General features: G+C 34.6%; 1 protein-coding gene across 4 annotated transcripts; it reads right to left on the bottom strand.

Moving 5' to 3' along the window:
- Window positions 1-2,509: 2,509 nt before the first annotated feature.
- Window positions 2,510-12,776, bottom strand: WAVE2 (SCAR family protein). Of its 4 annotated transcripts, none has more exons than XM_028208245.2 (9): window positions 12,183-12,776; window positions 8,878-9,041; window positions 7,240-7,360; window positions 7,030-7,162; window positions 6,623-6,687; window positions 4,064-6,527; window positions 3,678-3,782; window positions 2,971-3,078; window positions 2,510-2,858 (listed from the first exon to the last, which is right to left on the bottom strand). In XM_028208245.2, the coding sequence occupies exons 1-9, from the start codon at window positions 12,335-12,337 to the stop codon at window positions 2,817-2,819; spliced, it is 3,357 nt and encodes a 1,118-aa protein (XP_028064046.2). In that variant the 5' UTR covers window positions 12,338-12,776; the 3' UTR covers window positions 2,510-2,816. The 4 variants fall into 4 exon arrangements, with proteins under 4 accessions (XP_028064046.2, XP_028064047.2, XP_082742688.1 ...); XM_028208246.2 differs by having other exon boundaries at window positions 3,678-3,779; XM_082886562.1 differs by having other exon boundaries at window positions 7,240-7,371; window positions 12,183-12,714.
- Window positions 12,777-13,630: the final 854 nt, after the last annotated feature.

The following is a 13,630-nucleotide window of genomic DNA, read 5'->3' as shown; positions in this document are numbered from 1 at the left end:
GACTTGTGGGCTGTAAGTATTTGATAGTTTACTTTGCAGTGACGGATCCCAAGTGACTTGACCTTAAAGGGTTCCTTGTTAAAAAAAAAAAAAATACATAACATCTTTATATGCCATGACCATTATTGAGGTATTAATTAAACTAATTTATAGGATCCGCATCATTTTAAGGAAAATCCCAACTCAACAACTGTATCAAAAGTGAAAGCACATTACCTAACTAAATGGGAAGAAAAAAAATCATAATATTCATCAAATAAATGTTCTGTTGGAAGAACAACATTGTCTGTACTGTTTTTTTTTTTTTTTGTTAAATATAAATTTGCTAACTTTACGGTTAATCAAAGTGGTCTACTCAAACCCACTAGCCAATTTAGAATTCCTATGAAGAAAATTGCTGGATTTGTAATGATTAATTAGTTGATTCTATCCAAATTGTGTATATAAACACACACTTGGTTTTTATAATATGAAAATTGTTATAGTTACTACATTGTTTGATGCACATTTCATTATATTAATCCAAGCTAGAACAAAATAAACATATAAAAAGATTATGTGGTTCTATTGTACGCCCATGTTCACAGATGAAGAATGATGAAAGAGATTTATTACGAAAGTAGAGATTATAATGAGCTGGCTTTCTCTCAACGACCCTATATTATAGAAACTCTCATTATCATAAATCTTAGAACTCTAAAATAACTCCTTAAATACAAAGATCCGAAAAGTAGAAAAACGAGTTAGAATAGATCCAAATTACAAGTGTTGGGTTAGATCATTTACCCAATAATCAGGTTGTGCGAATAACCAACAAATAGTAAGTATGATACAAGAAGCACAATCACAAATGGGTTTCAGAGTAACCATGTGACATATGAGTGAGACAATACTGAGTAATAAGAGATAACTCAATTAATATACTTTACGCTTCCTCATTTATTATTAATGTTACGTAAATAATGTCATCCGTTACTCCAAGACTATCTAATATTTTTTTACTCAGAATAAACTATTGTGCATATATATATATATATATAAAACTAGACTAGAAAAACAAAGCTAGAACCAGCTGGTCAACTCAATATAAAGTTTCTTCATTAATAAAATAATTATTTTTTCCCTTTATTCTTGCTTAGAAACAAATGATGTAATAAATTTCTATGCCCTTAGCAAATGGCACATAATACAATAATCAAAATAATAATAATCTACCAATATATTATTAAAGGCCAACAATCTTGAAAGATTCTTGAGAATTGTCTTATTAATTTCTTAAGTTCCATTTGCATTGATAATGATGCAAATGAAAATAAAGATTGAAAGAAACATTTCAAACTTACCAAACAAGCCTAGTTTTTTTCGTTTTTCCTCCAAGTCCAGTTGGTCTACTTAATTAAATTGACAACTATTTGGATTCACATTGAATAGAAGAATTTGATTAAAAGTTACTTTAAACAAAAGTCTTAACAACTTTAGTAAGCTAGCATTTCCATGTTTAGATTGTAGAAAAGGGTGACATGGGTAACAACATGGATGATGTCCACACACACCCAAAAAAAAAACAAAAAAAAAAGTAGAAGAAGCAACCTTCTCCCATCACTGCAAGGTCTGAGAAGAATTAACGCCCATGATTTTATTCTTACATGCAAAGAAATTATTTTTGTATTTCAAAATCATGATGTGTTGGGATAGTGTAAATCCTTATAAGTATTGAACATTAATGACTCGACCGTGGATCCAATTATGCATGAGAGACCCTTGTCCAAAGGAGGGGTTCGAAGGGCCAGACCTTGATCTAAATTTTAGAGTAAAGATATTTCTACTATTATCTCATTTGGGAGCTATTATATTATTTTTATTTTTTATTTATATGCATGTATTCATAGTTGAGGGAGGTAATTATCTCTTGTAATTTTTTTTTATCGTAGTAAAAATTGCAATAGTTATACACGGACGCCTAATTTGAAATGATTCACATAAATGTTATGCTCTTTATGTGTACATAAAATTTATCTTTCTTATACTTTAGTTCCTTTTGTTTTTCACATTTTACTGATCTCGGTTAAGTGTATGCACGTGTCAAAATCGAGCAGCCTAACCATTAGGCCAAGAAAAAAATCAAAGAAAAGTGATCACATGATACATAATTATATGTATATATATATATATATATTAGTCTTGAGTGATATGCTGCTATTATTCTAGCAGAAGGTACAACCTACTTTTAAAAAGGGAAATAACGAAAGTTTAAATAGATAATTTAAGATGCAGGAAAAAAATTATAAAATTAACTTTTAGTGTTGAAAAGTTTATTATTAAAATTCTCCCTTTTAAAAACAGCTTCAACATCTATAATGGTTTAATTCTAGCATGAGTTGAATATGTGGTTTGAACAATTCTATGCATTATCAATATGCATAAGGATCTGAGAGTGTTTTCTAGGGAAAAAAGATTTATTATCAGTGGAAAGAGAAACCATTGAATTTAAAAAATAGGAAAAAGAACATTGAACTCAGAAAAGTTTAACCATTACTACTTCACTTCTCAGGCATTATGTATAAATAACTGCCTCTAATTGAATACATGGGGGTGGAGCTCATACATTAATACAATGTATACAACATAAATGGCATAGAAGCAAATAAACTCATCAAGTTACAAGAACAAAAAAAAGCCCTAGAAATTAATCACAGAGAGGAACTGAGATTATTCACATATACATAACAGGCCCCTCCCCAAACTTTAGAAAATTAAGGATTACAAGAAAATGGAATCGCATTCGCATGGTGTGACAAGATAGCGTTCAAGGGAAATCAGGTGTCACTCCAATCTTCACCATCATCGCTCCCAACAGCCTGATAAGTATTTAAACAAAAATTTAAGAGATGATAAGCAATTGCAAAGTAACAAGAAAACGGAGAGGAAAAAAAGAAAAGAAAGAAAAGCTCAAGAGAAAATGCGGAGAACCTGGCGAATTGCATTTGCCTTACGCAAAATTGCTGTGACTTTGATATTGGAAGTGGGACCAGGTGTAACGGTTGGCTTTTCTGTCACGGTAGGCCTCAGGCTGAATGACTGGAATAATACAACAGATATGGCAAGTGAGCTACAAAATATCAAACTTCATTCTCTTGCAGAGTGCTAATTTCAAAGTTTTAGCAACTGAGAACTCAAAAGACTCGTACACACAAGTCCATCTTGATAAATACTGAATACTAACCATCCAAGTAAGGGTATTTTTGGTATTTTTACAATTCTGTCTTGTTGCCCTAATACTATGTATTTATAGTTGAAGTGTCACATCTCTCTATATTGTATTGCAACACCTTTCTGATATAACGTAAGCGCAGTGACTGAACATAACACTATTATGGGGTAAGCCACTGCTCGCATCATTGCTTTTGGTGACTAGACGACTAATTAAATACACTAGAAAATAAGCTAGCTTAGCATGTGCCATCCTTGCATTTTCAATTCCATTAATTCCAAAATTGGAAAATTTAAACAGTTGCCTGATTGATCTAATTTATTATTATTGTGGTTGTCATTGTCATTATCACCAATACATAGCACAGATTGTCCTTTCTCCATACCAATCCAACACACCATCAAAGTGACATCAAATTCACTTAGATTACGAAAGCTATGAATTTAAATAAATAATGGACACTCACTTTTGCTCTAATCTGATGCAAAAAATCATCCTTTTCATCAATGCCCCTGCCATTTGTAGCATGGCTCACTTCGTTCTGCCCTTTTGGTTTCTGCCACTCTGGCTGCTGGATGCATAGAATACAATATTCAGTTATTTATCCATTTAACTGATGTTGATAATACAAAGGCAGTACCCACTTCTTGCTATAATTTATTAAGGCTGTGTTTGGTTGAAGGATTAGAGAGGTGATTTGTGGAGGGAAAGGAAAAAGGAAGGAAGAGGTGAAAGAAATAAGCTAAATTTTTATCTCTTTTTCTTCCGCTTTTCCTTTACTTTTACAAATCCCTACTCAAATCTTGACAGCCTAAATGAACAGAAAGTATGCAGGTAAAATGACATGTTTACCTTGCTCTTTCCCGTGAATGCAATGGCCTCATCAGTATCTTCTTGTTGCTTAACCGGGCTTGATACTGATTTTGGAGAGATGGTAGATCCCAAAATCTTCATATCAAATGCATGATTAAGGGCTTCAGGCACAGATTCTCGTTTGCCAATGGTCAAATCTGAATGGGAATTCATAACCCGCCATTGCAATGGTGGGAGAGGTGGAGGTAGTGGTGTAGGCTCCTTAGGAAGGTGTGACTCAGACAAATCGTTTGCATCAGAACCATTTTTCATCTCTTGCTCAAATAAAGGGTTCAGATTGCTCAAACTTGGAAGATCAAGTGACTGACCAGACTGACAGGGTTCAAGACAACTTCCAACATATGGACTCTGAATTCCATAATCAACATGAAAACTTCCATGTCTGGTTCTCTCAAGCTCCATAGAGTCTGAAACAGATTCTGTGGATGAAATTCTGCGGAAAGCATCATATAGCTCGGTGTCCTTGCTAGGGGAATTATCATCAGATTCCCACTGATTTGAATTTGAATCGGAGTGATGGCTAAGACAATCATCTGACATATATGGAGATGATCTACAAAATGTGTCATCATCAGAGTCCAAACCAATGTCACGCAGTGGAGTAGCAGGCTCTGGGATCAATTGAAATGAAGGTAACATATCTCTACTGCTGTCATGTCTACCGCTGTCTTGTCGAAAACTCCCATCAGGAAATTTCAGTTTTAGTTTTGAAGTCTCGAAACCATTTATAGGCTGGAATGATATCTTCATATGTTGAAGTGGTGGTGAAGAAGAGGGTGAAAATATAGGAGACTCACTTCCAAAATACCCCTTGAAAGTTCTCTCAGATGTTTGATATGGAACACTTGGTTTCCTGCTCTTCTGTTCAGAAACACCAGTTTTCCCGGTGCTAGGAGTTTCAGATTTCTCATCATGGGCAAGTGATACTTTTCTTTGAAAACTATTTACAAGAAATCTATTGTCAAGTCCAAACATCTGAGATGCATTTTTGCCATCTGGAGTGACTGTCTGCTCAGTCTCAGGTGCTGCTGCACTGGCTTCACTCAAATTACACTCACAATTATCATTAAATCTATCAATTGGTTGAGAATCAACATACTTTTCATGTTTGGCATCTATGTCAGTTGGTGAAAATCTCCATGATTTTTTATCAGAGATCCCATCCTTATCATTGTGGCATGATGTGGAGCATTTGGAAGAAACATGTTCAATGCTTTTAGAGCTCTGAACCAACTTATCCGGATTTCCTGCATCTCCTTCACCATTAACAATATTACTTTGGCTTGAAGCACTGACTACTTCATCTTTACTTCTGGTCACAGAGTCCTGACTTACGGCTACACTGAAAACTGGAGGCTTTGATGGCTCAAGTCCTAGCAGGCTTCCATTTGTCCAGAACTTAACTGACTGAACACAAAGAGGTTCAGTGGGAGACTTCTGTGATTCGCAAGAAGTGCTTACGATATTCTCACTTATTGGAGCGTTTGGATTGGGTTCTGAGGAGCCAGAGTACGGTAAATTGCGGATGCCAGATTCTACATTTGAGCCATTAAGAACGTCATCATTTTCACAGAAGTTTATACCCAGAGAATTGCTGATATCAGATGATTCTCCCACCATTTGATGTGATTCTTTGTTGGCATAAAACCGTGAGGAGATGGAGTTGGGTTTATCAGAGGACGTTACATTGTTTGTGTTACTGAAATCTGCAGTGTGAGATTCCAAGTTTGGTGGTTGAAGGTCTGAATGATCAGCTGCAAGCCCATGCACGCCATCTTCTTGTGTTCCTTCTTCATTAAGATTGGAAGATTTCTTCACTTCTCGTTTCGTTTGGCAATCTAAATCAGTTTCGGATTCTGATTCAATAGTGTTAAGTGCGTCCACATAATTGTCTATTTCGCTTTCAATATCATCAAGCTGGTTCCGACCAGAGATTGGTGTTGGTGTATCTTCATTGTCAAACTGAAAATCCATTTGATCAATACTTCTGAAGTTAGCAGCCTCCTCCTCTTGAAGATCTTGGTTAAAGTTCGTTGTCAGCATCTCTGTAGACTCATCATGATCATACTGGTGACCCGTAGTCTCGACTATTTCTGTCTTTTCATCCCAAGTAACAAAAGATGAAATTGGGCCAGTTTGGTCCTCTGATAAACTATGTGCAAAGTCATCATCTACAACTCCACTATGTTCATCAACACTAGCTGAATCAACGGTTTCATTATGGTGTATCCTTAAACAAGATAAGGATGATTCTTTAGGCTCATGTTCTTCAGGTTCCATGGAGTAAGTCGGATGGAAAACACATTCTATATAGCCTGTCTCAGTTCTTGAATCAGAAGAATTTGATTGGCCTCCTAGGTCAGATTTCAATGCAACATCAGTTGTGGAGACAGACTGAGAAGGAGAAATATGCCCATCAACTTTTAGAGAAGTTAATTGACTCCTGCATGGTCAGATAAACAAAAATCTTACTTTCATCAGATGCTAGACCAACCATTTTCTACGCCAATGTGGACACAAATGCAAGTAATAAAATACCTGTCGCTGCGGTTGGATATGGATGCACCACGAGACGCTTCATTCCTCTGCCATGTTCTTTTTTTCTGCTCATTTTTTACATCCTCACATTAGAACATGGTTCTATCAAAACCATAGAAGTAATAATTTTACAAAACATAGTATAATAACCATAGTCGAAAGAAATCATTACAAAAAATAATTAATTTCATGATTTTTGTTTTTAACTGTAACAGCATGTCCAAAGAGCAAATCTACCAGGAAAATTTGTCCAAAATAATTATTATCTACAGAGCTTTAAAGTAGTCATTTTCATGAATTTTCAGAGTGAACTAATAACCAATGATATCTCTTAACTAGCTTGTATGGATGGAAATTTCTCATGATGGTTAAATTTAATGGTTGAGTTTCAACATTACAAGACATACCTTGCTTCGACGAGCCTTCCTATCTTTTGAGATTTTCTCAACACTTGCTTCACCAGAGCTAGCTGATGCTCTCCTAAAGAAGGTTGGATCTGTGTATCTCTTTAAACAAGATCCTGAGCCGCCAGTGTCAAATCTGAAAGACAAAGCTGAAGGTTTAAGCATCTAATAGTTAACTAGTATCAGGAATAGAACTTCAAAACTGAACCATACTTGTCAAGCATGTTCAAGCGTGGAGGATCACGACATTCTTCATAGGAATCCATAATAAACTGTGGCAAGTCACCATTAAATTGATTTTGTCCATTTTCAAGACGAGCATGCCATACAGAACCTGCAAAACAGCTGCTATCCATGAAGGACTTGAATACTGGGAAAAAAAATTAATGTAGTACAAAGGAAACTTCACACTGAGGACAAATGGGTACCTACAAAATCAAGTCAACCATAATTAAATCTGTAAGCAAGCATTAGATTTAAAAGTTGAACCAGTTTATATAACCAAACAAACAAACTTAAATCATGAAAACAAAATGTATCATCCAAATGATCACCTTGTATGGACCAAATGTGGTTATTGAAAAGAAAAAAAAGACGAAATTTAGCCAAAACCCCTCCATTGAACCCTTGTTTGGTGAAAAGGACATCTCAATTTATTTTGCTTCATAATCCCCCAAGGAGCAGGGGCATAATTGAGTAAGGACAGAATAAAATTTCTTTTTTTTTCTTGGACAATACTGCCCATGCACATATATATATATTATATATCATAGAACTCTTTTAATAAGGAATACTTTTATTTTATTTTACACAAATTTAAAAATGTTGTGTATGTGTATTTTTAGTTGGTTCATCTATATATTCTGTTTTTTGTAACCGTAAAATGTTACTGTGAACCAACATGTTACTATCAAACAGAGTAACATGTTACTGTTTATGTCAATTTTGACGATATTTTTTTTTTAAATTTATTTTTAAGAATTTCATAGTCAATATGGATCTTGTTTGATAGATCTTAATGAGAAGATTCTAAAAATATTAATTTTATTATAAACCGACATTTAGATCAAAAGTTATATTATTTTAAAATTTAAAATAAATGAAATAAAAGTAACAAAAACAGCTCCAAAAGTAACTTTAGGTCACTGATTTACCATACAACGGATATTTGTTCCAATGGATGACTTGAAGCTTTCGTTTTGTTTAGATATCCTCAAATAAGTTTAAATCAACTACAATCCAAGTCAACATCTTCATCTCCTTTTTATTTTCTATGGTCAAAATACTTATTTATTTATTCTCTCTCTCTCTCTCTCCAGAGTTTGCAACCATTTTAGCTACTGACATAATTAACAACAGAGTTAACACACCCACGAGAACCCCAAAAAAATAGTTTGCCAACTGTGTTAATGGCTAACAGGCATTTATAGAGCTCAATGGAGATGCTTATCACAGGATGGTTAAGGAAGAAAAGATAATCATGATTAAGTGGCCATATGTGCACATGTTTAACATACATGGCTATAAATTAGAAAAGCTCAGAGAACGGTGGGTGGTGAAGGGGAATGAAACCATTGCTTATAAATAACCCCCCTCTCTAGCAGGCTCTGTATTGCTTTTGATCTCAAATTCAAATCTTGCAAGAACTCTAGCTCAGCTCAGCTCAGCTAGAGTTTGTTTGGTCATCATTTCATCGAATAAGAACAAGAAGAGCTACCTAATCCTCAGTCATGAGTAGAGAAACTCTATTGTCTTCCACAAACAAGCTTACACATGATTTAGACACAAAATATCTATCTATAAACAGAAATAAGTACTGGAAAGATCGAATCACAGATGCATGAGGCATACCAGCTGTGTAAGCAAAATGGAGGTGGCTCTTCTGGGCCAGTATGACTTTCTCAAGTGGAGGAACTGCAGCTTCAATGCGTTGTACACGAACCATCAATTTATGGCTTCTAGAACATGTACTCATCACTTGCTCCTGTAAGCCATGGAAGACCTCTGCAGCAAATCTACCACATGTAGAAGATGTCACCTCAGTAAAATATTGTAAGGTGTTAAAAAAGAAATAATAAATATAATAAAATAAAAGAAACAGAAAAAAACTTGATGAGTGAAAGTTATTACAAAGATTTGAAACAAACAAAGTCATTGTACTAAAAATGACGCAATTTCTCACTGTGCGTAATTGGTTCATTACAATTTACATGCCAGATTGTATCAAGTCATTGCCTTATTCGCAGTTATTACTCAACCACGATTCTCCACGAGCTGGCTTCAAAAAAATTGCCAGAATGTATCAATTCAAGATTGTAGCTCGTGGCATTTGAGTACTTGCTTACTACAAAGTGTGCAGCATAAACAGACATGCCACACCATGCTATGATAACCTCTAATGGGAGAGACACAGGTGAAAATCTAGATAAAAGCTGATGCCATTTAAATACATCACACACATAATGAGGCCATTGTAGTTTGGCAAGGTTAGATGCCAACTAGAGAAAAAAGAAAAAAGCTGCAGAAGAAGTCTCTTTTGGGAAAATAAGTTTCTTGAAAATGTGTCCCCATCATGTTGGCCACTACACTATGTGCCTAGGCCACACGTGCATTCTTAACTTGTTCATAACTACTTCCTAAAGTAATGAGGAAAAAGTTTGTCTCTCCCAATTTGCATAAAGTAGTGTTCATCATCCTTTTCCTCCTCTCTTGTCTCTTTTGCTCTCCATCTTCACCAACCATGCTCTTCCACACAACAAATAGGCCTCTATTACTCCATTTTTAACAGCGTGCCACCACCATGCAATGCACATCATGTCACAGCTACCAGCACTACAAACTGCATACAATTAGAAGCAACCATTGAAACTCCTTTATTACCACTTTGTACAACATGACATAGGTACCACCATCACAATTCCCACTTTTCTGCCAAAATCAACTCCAACAACATGCGGCCACTACTACCACAACATGCGGCCACCACTACCACCACCCCCTGCCCCTATGGTAGCACGCTACATCAAACCACCACCGTTGCCACTAACATATCACAATCTTTTGCCCGCTGTCAGCACCATGATGTGAGTTAACACTTGCAAGCTTTTAGTAGTCCTGGATAGCTAAGGATTGCTTATGGCTTTGTCTGTGATGATCCAAGGGATGTGCAATGGTTTTTATGAATTTTGCTAAAATAGATCAGGATTTTTTGCTTATCAAGAAAAAGTTGTTCTTCCAAAAATAGCTTACATGCAATTTTGGGCCGCAATGGGTAGAAGCTGAAATTGAAAAAAATTAAAAAGAAGAAAATCAAAGGAGATAGAGCCAAACAATTACCATATTGATCAATGGAACCTTTTAGATTCAATACTCACTCTGGCACCATAAGTGAAAATCTTCAACAAACAAGACTAACTAGCAAGCAATATGGACTATCTTTGATTTCCAAATATGTCTTTTGTGGGATATCGGGATAAGTAATACCTAGGTTATTGGATGGGATTATATATATGTTTGGAGTACTTGTACCATGTTTGATTAGGGTTGGATGAGCCTGTTTGCTCCAGCTTATCAAAGCTAAAATTTGACAACCTATGAACTGAATTTGAACTCACCCTTCCCCTAGCTTCATGATAACCTGATTTTTTTTTCAATTTATTTAAGCCACTTTTGCCGTGGAAGCTGTAAACATAAGCTACAAAAACAGTCTCATACAAAATCTCAAAATAAAAAAAGCCATAAGCAGCCCATTTAAGTTGTAGCCTGTAACAAACAGGCCCAATATAGCATGGGATAAAAGGGACCTAGATGTTGGATGGAAGATGACATCTAATCCAATGGCACCAAAATGTGGGCCTCACATTTTTCTAATCCCCAAACCTCTCGAATCCTCAAAAGAAATGGGTCCATATGTCATAGTTGGACTTCAGCTCAAACTCATGAAAATAAGGGGTTGTTAGGCTGTGTTACATATTTTCTGTCTCTGGTTTTTAGAAAACAGAAAACATTGTTTTTTTCCCATGACAGTTCAAATCAAAGTATGAATGGAACTTTGTTTAATATTCATCTACGTGTTTTCGCTTCTTATTGAAATCCCATTATCATCATCCCTCGACTAGTAATCCAATACCACCATGGCCACCGCTACTGTTTCAAACTAGACAATATTAGCTAATACATATAAGCCACTCGTTAAGCTGGCAAGTGAGGATATAAAAAACTAAGAGCATTCTAATTTCTAGTACTTCCAGTAACACAGTTATTGTCTTCCCCACCCAAATTTGGCCTGACATAATTTTTCCATTTTACTCCAATAAATCAATTATTACTTGGATGAACCCACATACTCTTCACCAAGATGCCAAGACACTAACTAGTGTCCATAACCCACAAAAGACCTTTCAAATTGTATCAGAGACCAAGATGCCAAGACACTGACTAGTGTCCATAACCCATAAAAGACATTTCAAATTGTACCAGAGGTCTGATTGAAGCTTCTATTTTGTATTTCACTACCATATTAACTGGGAAATGAAATCATTCAAACTAAACTTCTTAATTTCTGAGCTTTTCCTTAATTAGGAATGAATTCATGTTTCATAGGCATCTCCAATCCTTAACTCAAACCTATATCAAATTTAGATTTGGGTAAAAAAATAACTCAAAAATCTCTCCACTCCTTCGAGTTTTACCCAAATAAAAGGAGACTTTTCAAGATAATTTTGCACCTTTCAAATTTACAAGTCTGCCATTACTACAGATTTTACTGATTTATATACTTAAATCTGAGTATGTCCATTGGATTGTTTCATATCAAAAAAAAGTTTTAACACAAATTTTTACTCAAATTTGAGTAAAATTTTGAAGAAAGGCTAGAGATGGTCTAACCCACTACACACAAGTGACAAACTATTTCATTAAACTACAAAAATTTCATATATGCATACATGCATATACTAATTGCTCATATCCCCCAATCAGTTGCTTCTCTCTGACCTTGTTTTTTGCAATCAATGAACAAAACCAAAAACCCAAAATCACAAATGACAAAAATATATAAACAAATTGAAGCATTAAAAGGCCATAACACACTATGCCCAAATTAGGGGGAGGGGGGGTAGAGAGAGAGAGAGAGTGAAGAAAATTTTAAAAATTACTCGGCAAGATCGCCCAATTGACGCAAGATCCCAACAAGTCCAGCAACTGCAACACCATCGAGCACGGCTTTCGGATCTTCACCATTTGCTTCTCTGTACAGCTCGGGCTGTCCCAAGCCGTACTGGTTCTTCACCTGAACCCGGACCAGAGGCATTCTCTCTCTCTCTCTCACACACACACACTCTCTCTAGATTTGAAGAAGATAGAGAGAGAGGGGTACAAACAACAAAGACCCACTTAATAAATTAACATGAATGAACGAACAGAGACATTATGAGTGCGAATGAAATGAAGAGAGAGAAAATGGGTGCTTGTAGAGAGAGAAAACGAGTAGGTGAAGGGATGGGAGCAGCTTAACTGCCGAGAGCGATATAGAGAGAGAAAGCTGAGTAGAGTTATAGATACATTATATATATGTATATGTGTACTGGGTTTAAGATAGATTATGATATAGAGATCGAGGTAATCGAAGAGGACATTGCCAACTCTACAAGCCATTCCTCCATTTTTGAGAGAGAGAGAGAGAGAGAGGAGAGAGAGTGTGTGCGAAGGGGATCATTGTATTCATTTCAGTGTGATTGTGAAAGGACGACAATGACCTTGGTGTTTGGGCGGAGTGACTTTTTAGTCCGGGAATTTGTGGGTTGGTTTGTTGTGAAATGACGAATTTGACCTTGGTATTTTAATGTTTTGCTGAGTTGGAGGAGTGGTTTCCCAGCACTTTTTCTCATGTCGTTTCTGACAAATGTAAAAATTTCATTTATAATTTTAATTATAGTAATTTCTCTTACCGATATTTTTTTATTTTTTTTATTTTGTCAAATTAAAACATATAGTGTTACTTTCTTATAGTAAATGACCTTATTGTCATTCTTTTTAAAATAATAAAAAATGTTTTTGAATTGGAAGACGAGTTTGGAAGAAAATGACCTTACTATAGGAAGGAACAGTGTTTTTGGATTTCTTTTTTTATTTTAAATATATAACTTTTATTTAAATATTTTTAAAAATTATTTTAAATATTTTATTTTATTTTGCAAATATTTTAATTTTAATATTTTAAACTCAAAATACAACTCCACACTTAAATTATAACTCAAAATTAACCAAACACGTAACTCAAAATTCAATTCAAAAATTATTTTCAAATCTCATAACCAAACACATAACTCGAAATTCTATATTATTTTCAAAACTCTACAGACAAATCGTAGTCAAACACATAACAAAAAAATTAAAATATTTCAAAATATATTTATAAAATAAAATAAAATATTTAAAATAAAAATTATGTATTTAAAATAATTTTTTTAATATTTTAAAAATATTTTTAAAAAATACAACACATAAATATATGAAATATAGTGCACACTAAAATAAATAAATAAATATTTAAAATATTTTAAAAAATACCCTAAAAAATTTCAAAATATAACTTAAAACTTAT

Source organism: Camellia sinensis, chromosome 9 (genome assembly GCF_055761805.1).
Source record: "Camellia sinensis isolate YWXY chromosome 9, ASM5576180v1, whole genome shotgun sequence".
In the NCBI taxonomy this organism is placed as follows: Eukaryota; Viridiplantae; Streptophyta; class Magnoliopsida; order Ericales; family Theaceae; genus Camellia; species Camellia sinensis.
This window is presented reverse-complemented; position numbering and strand designations above follow the sequence as displayed.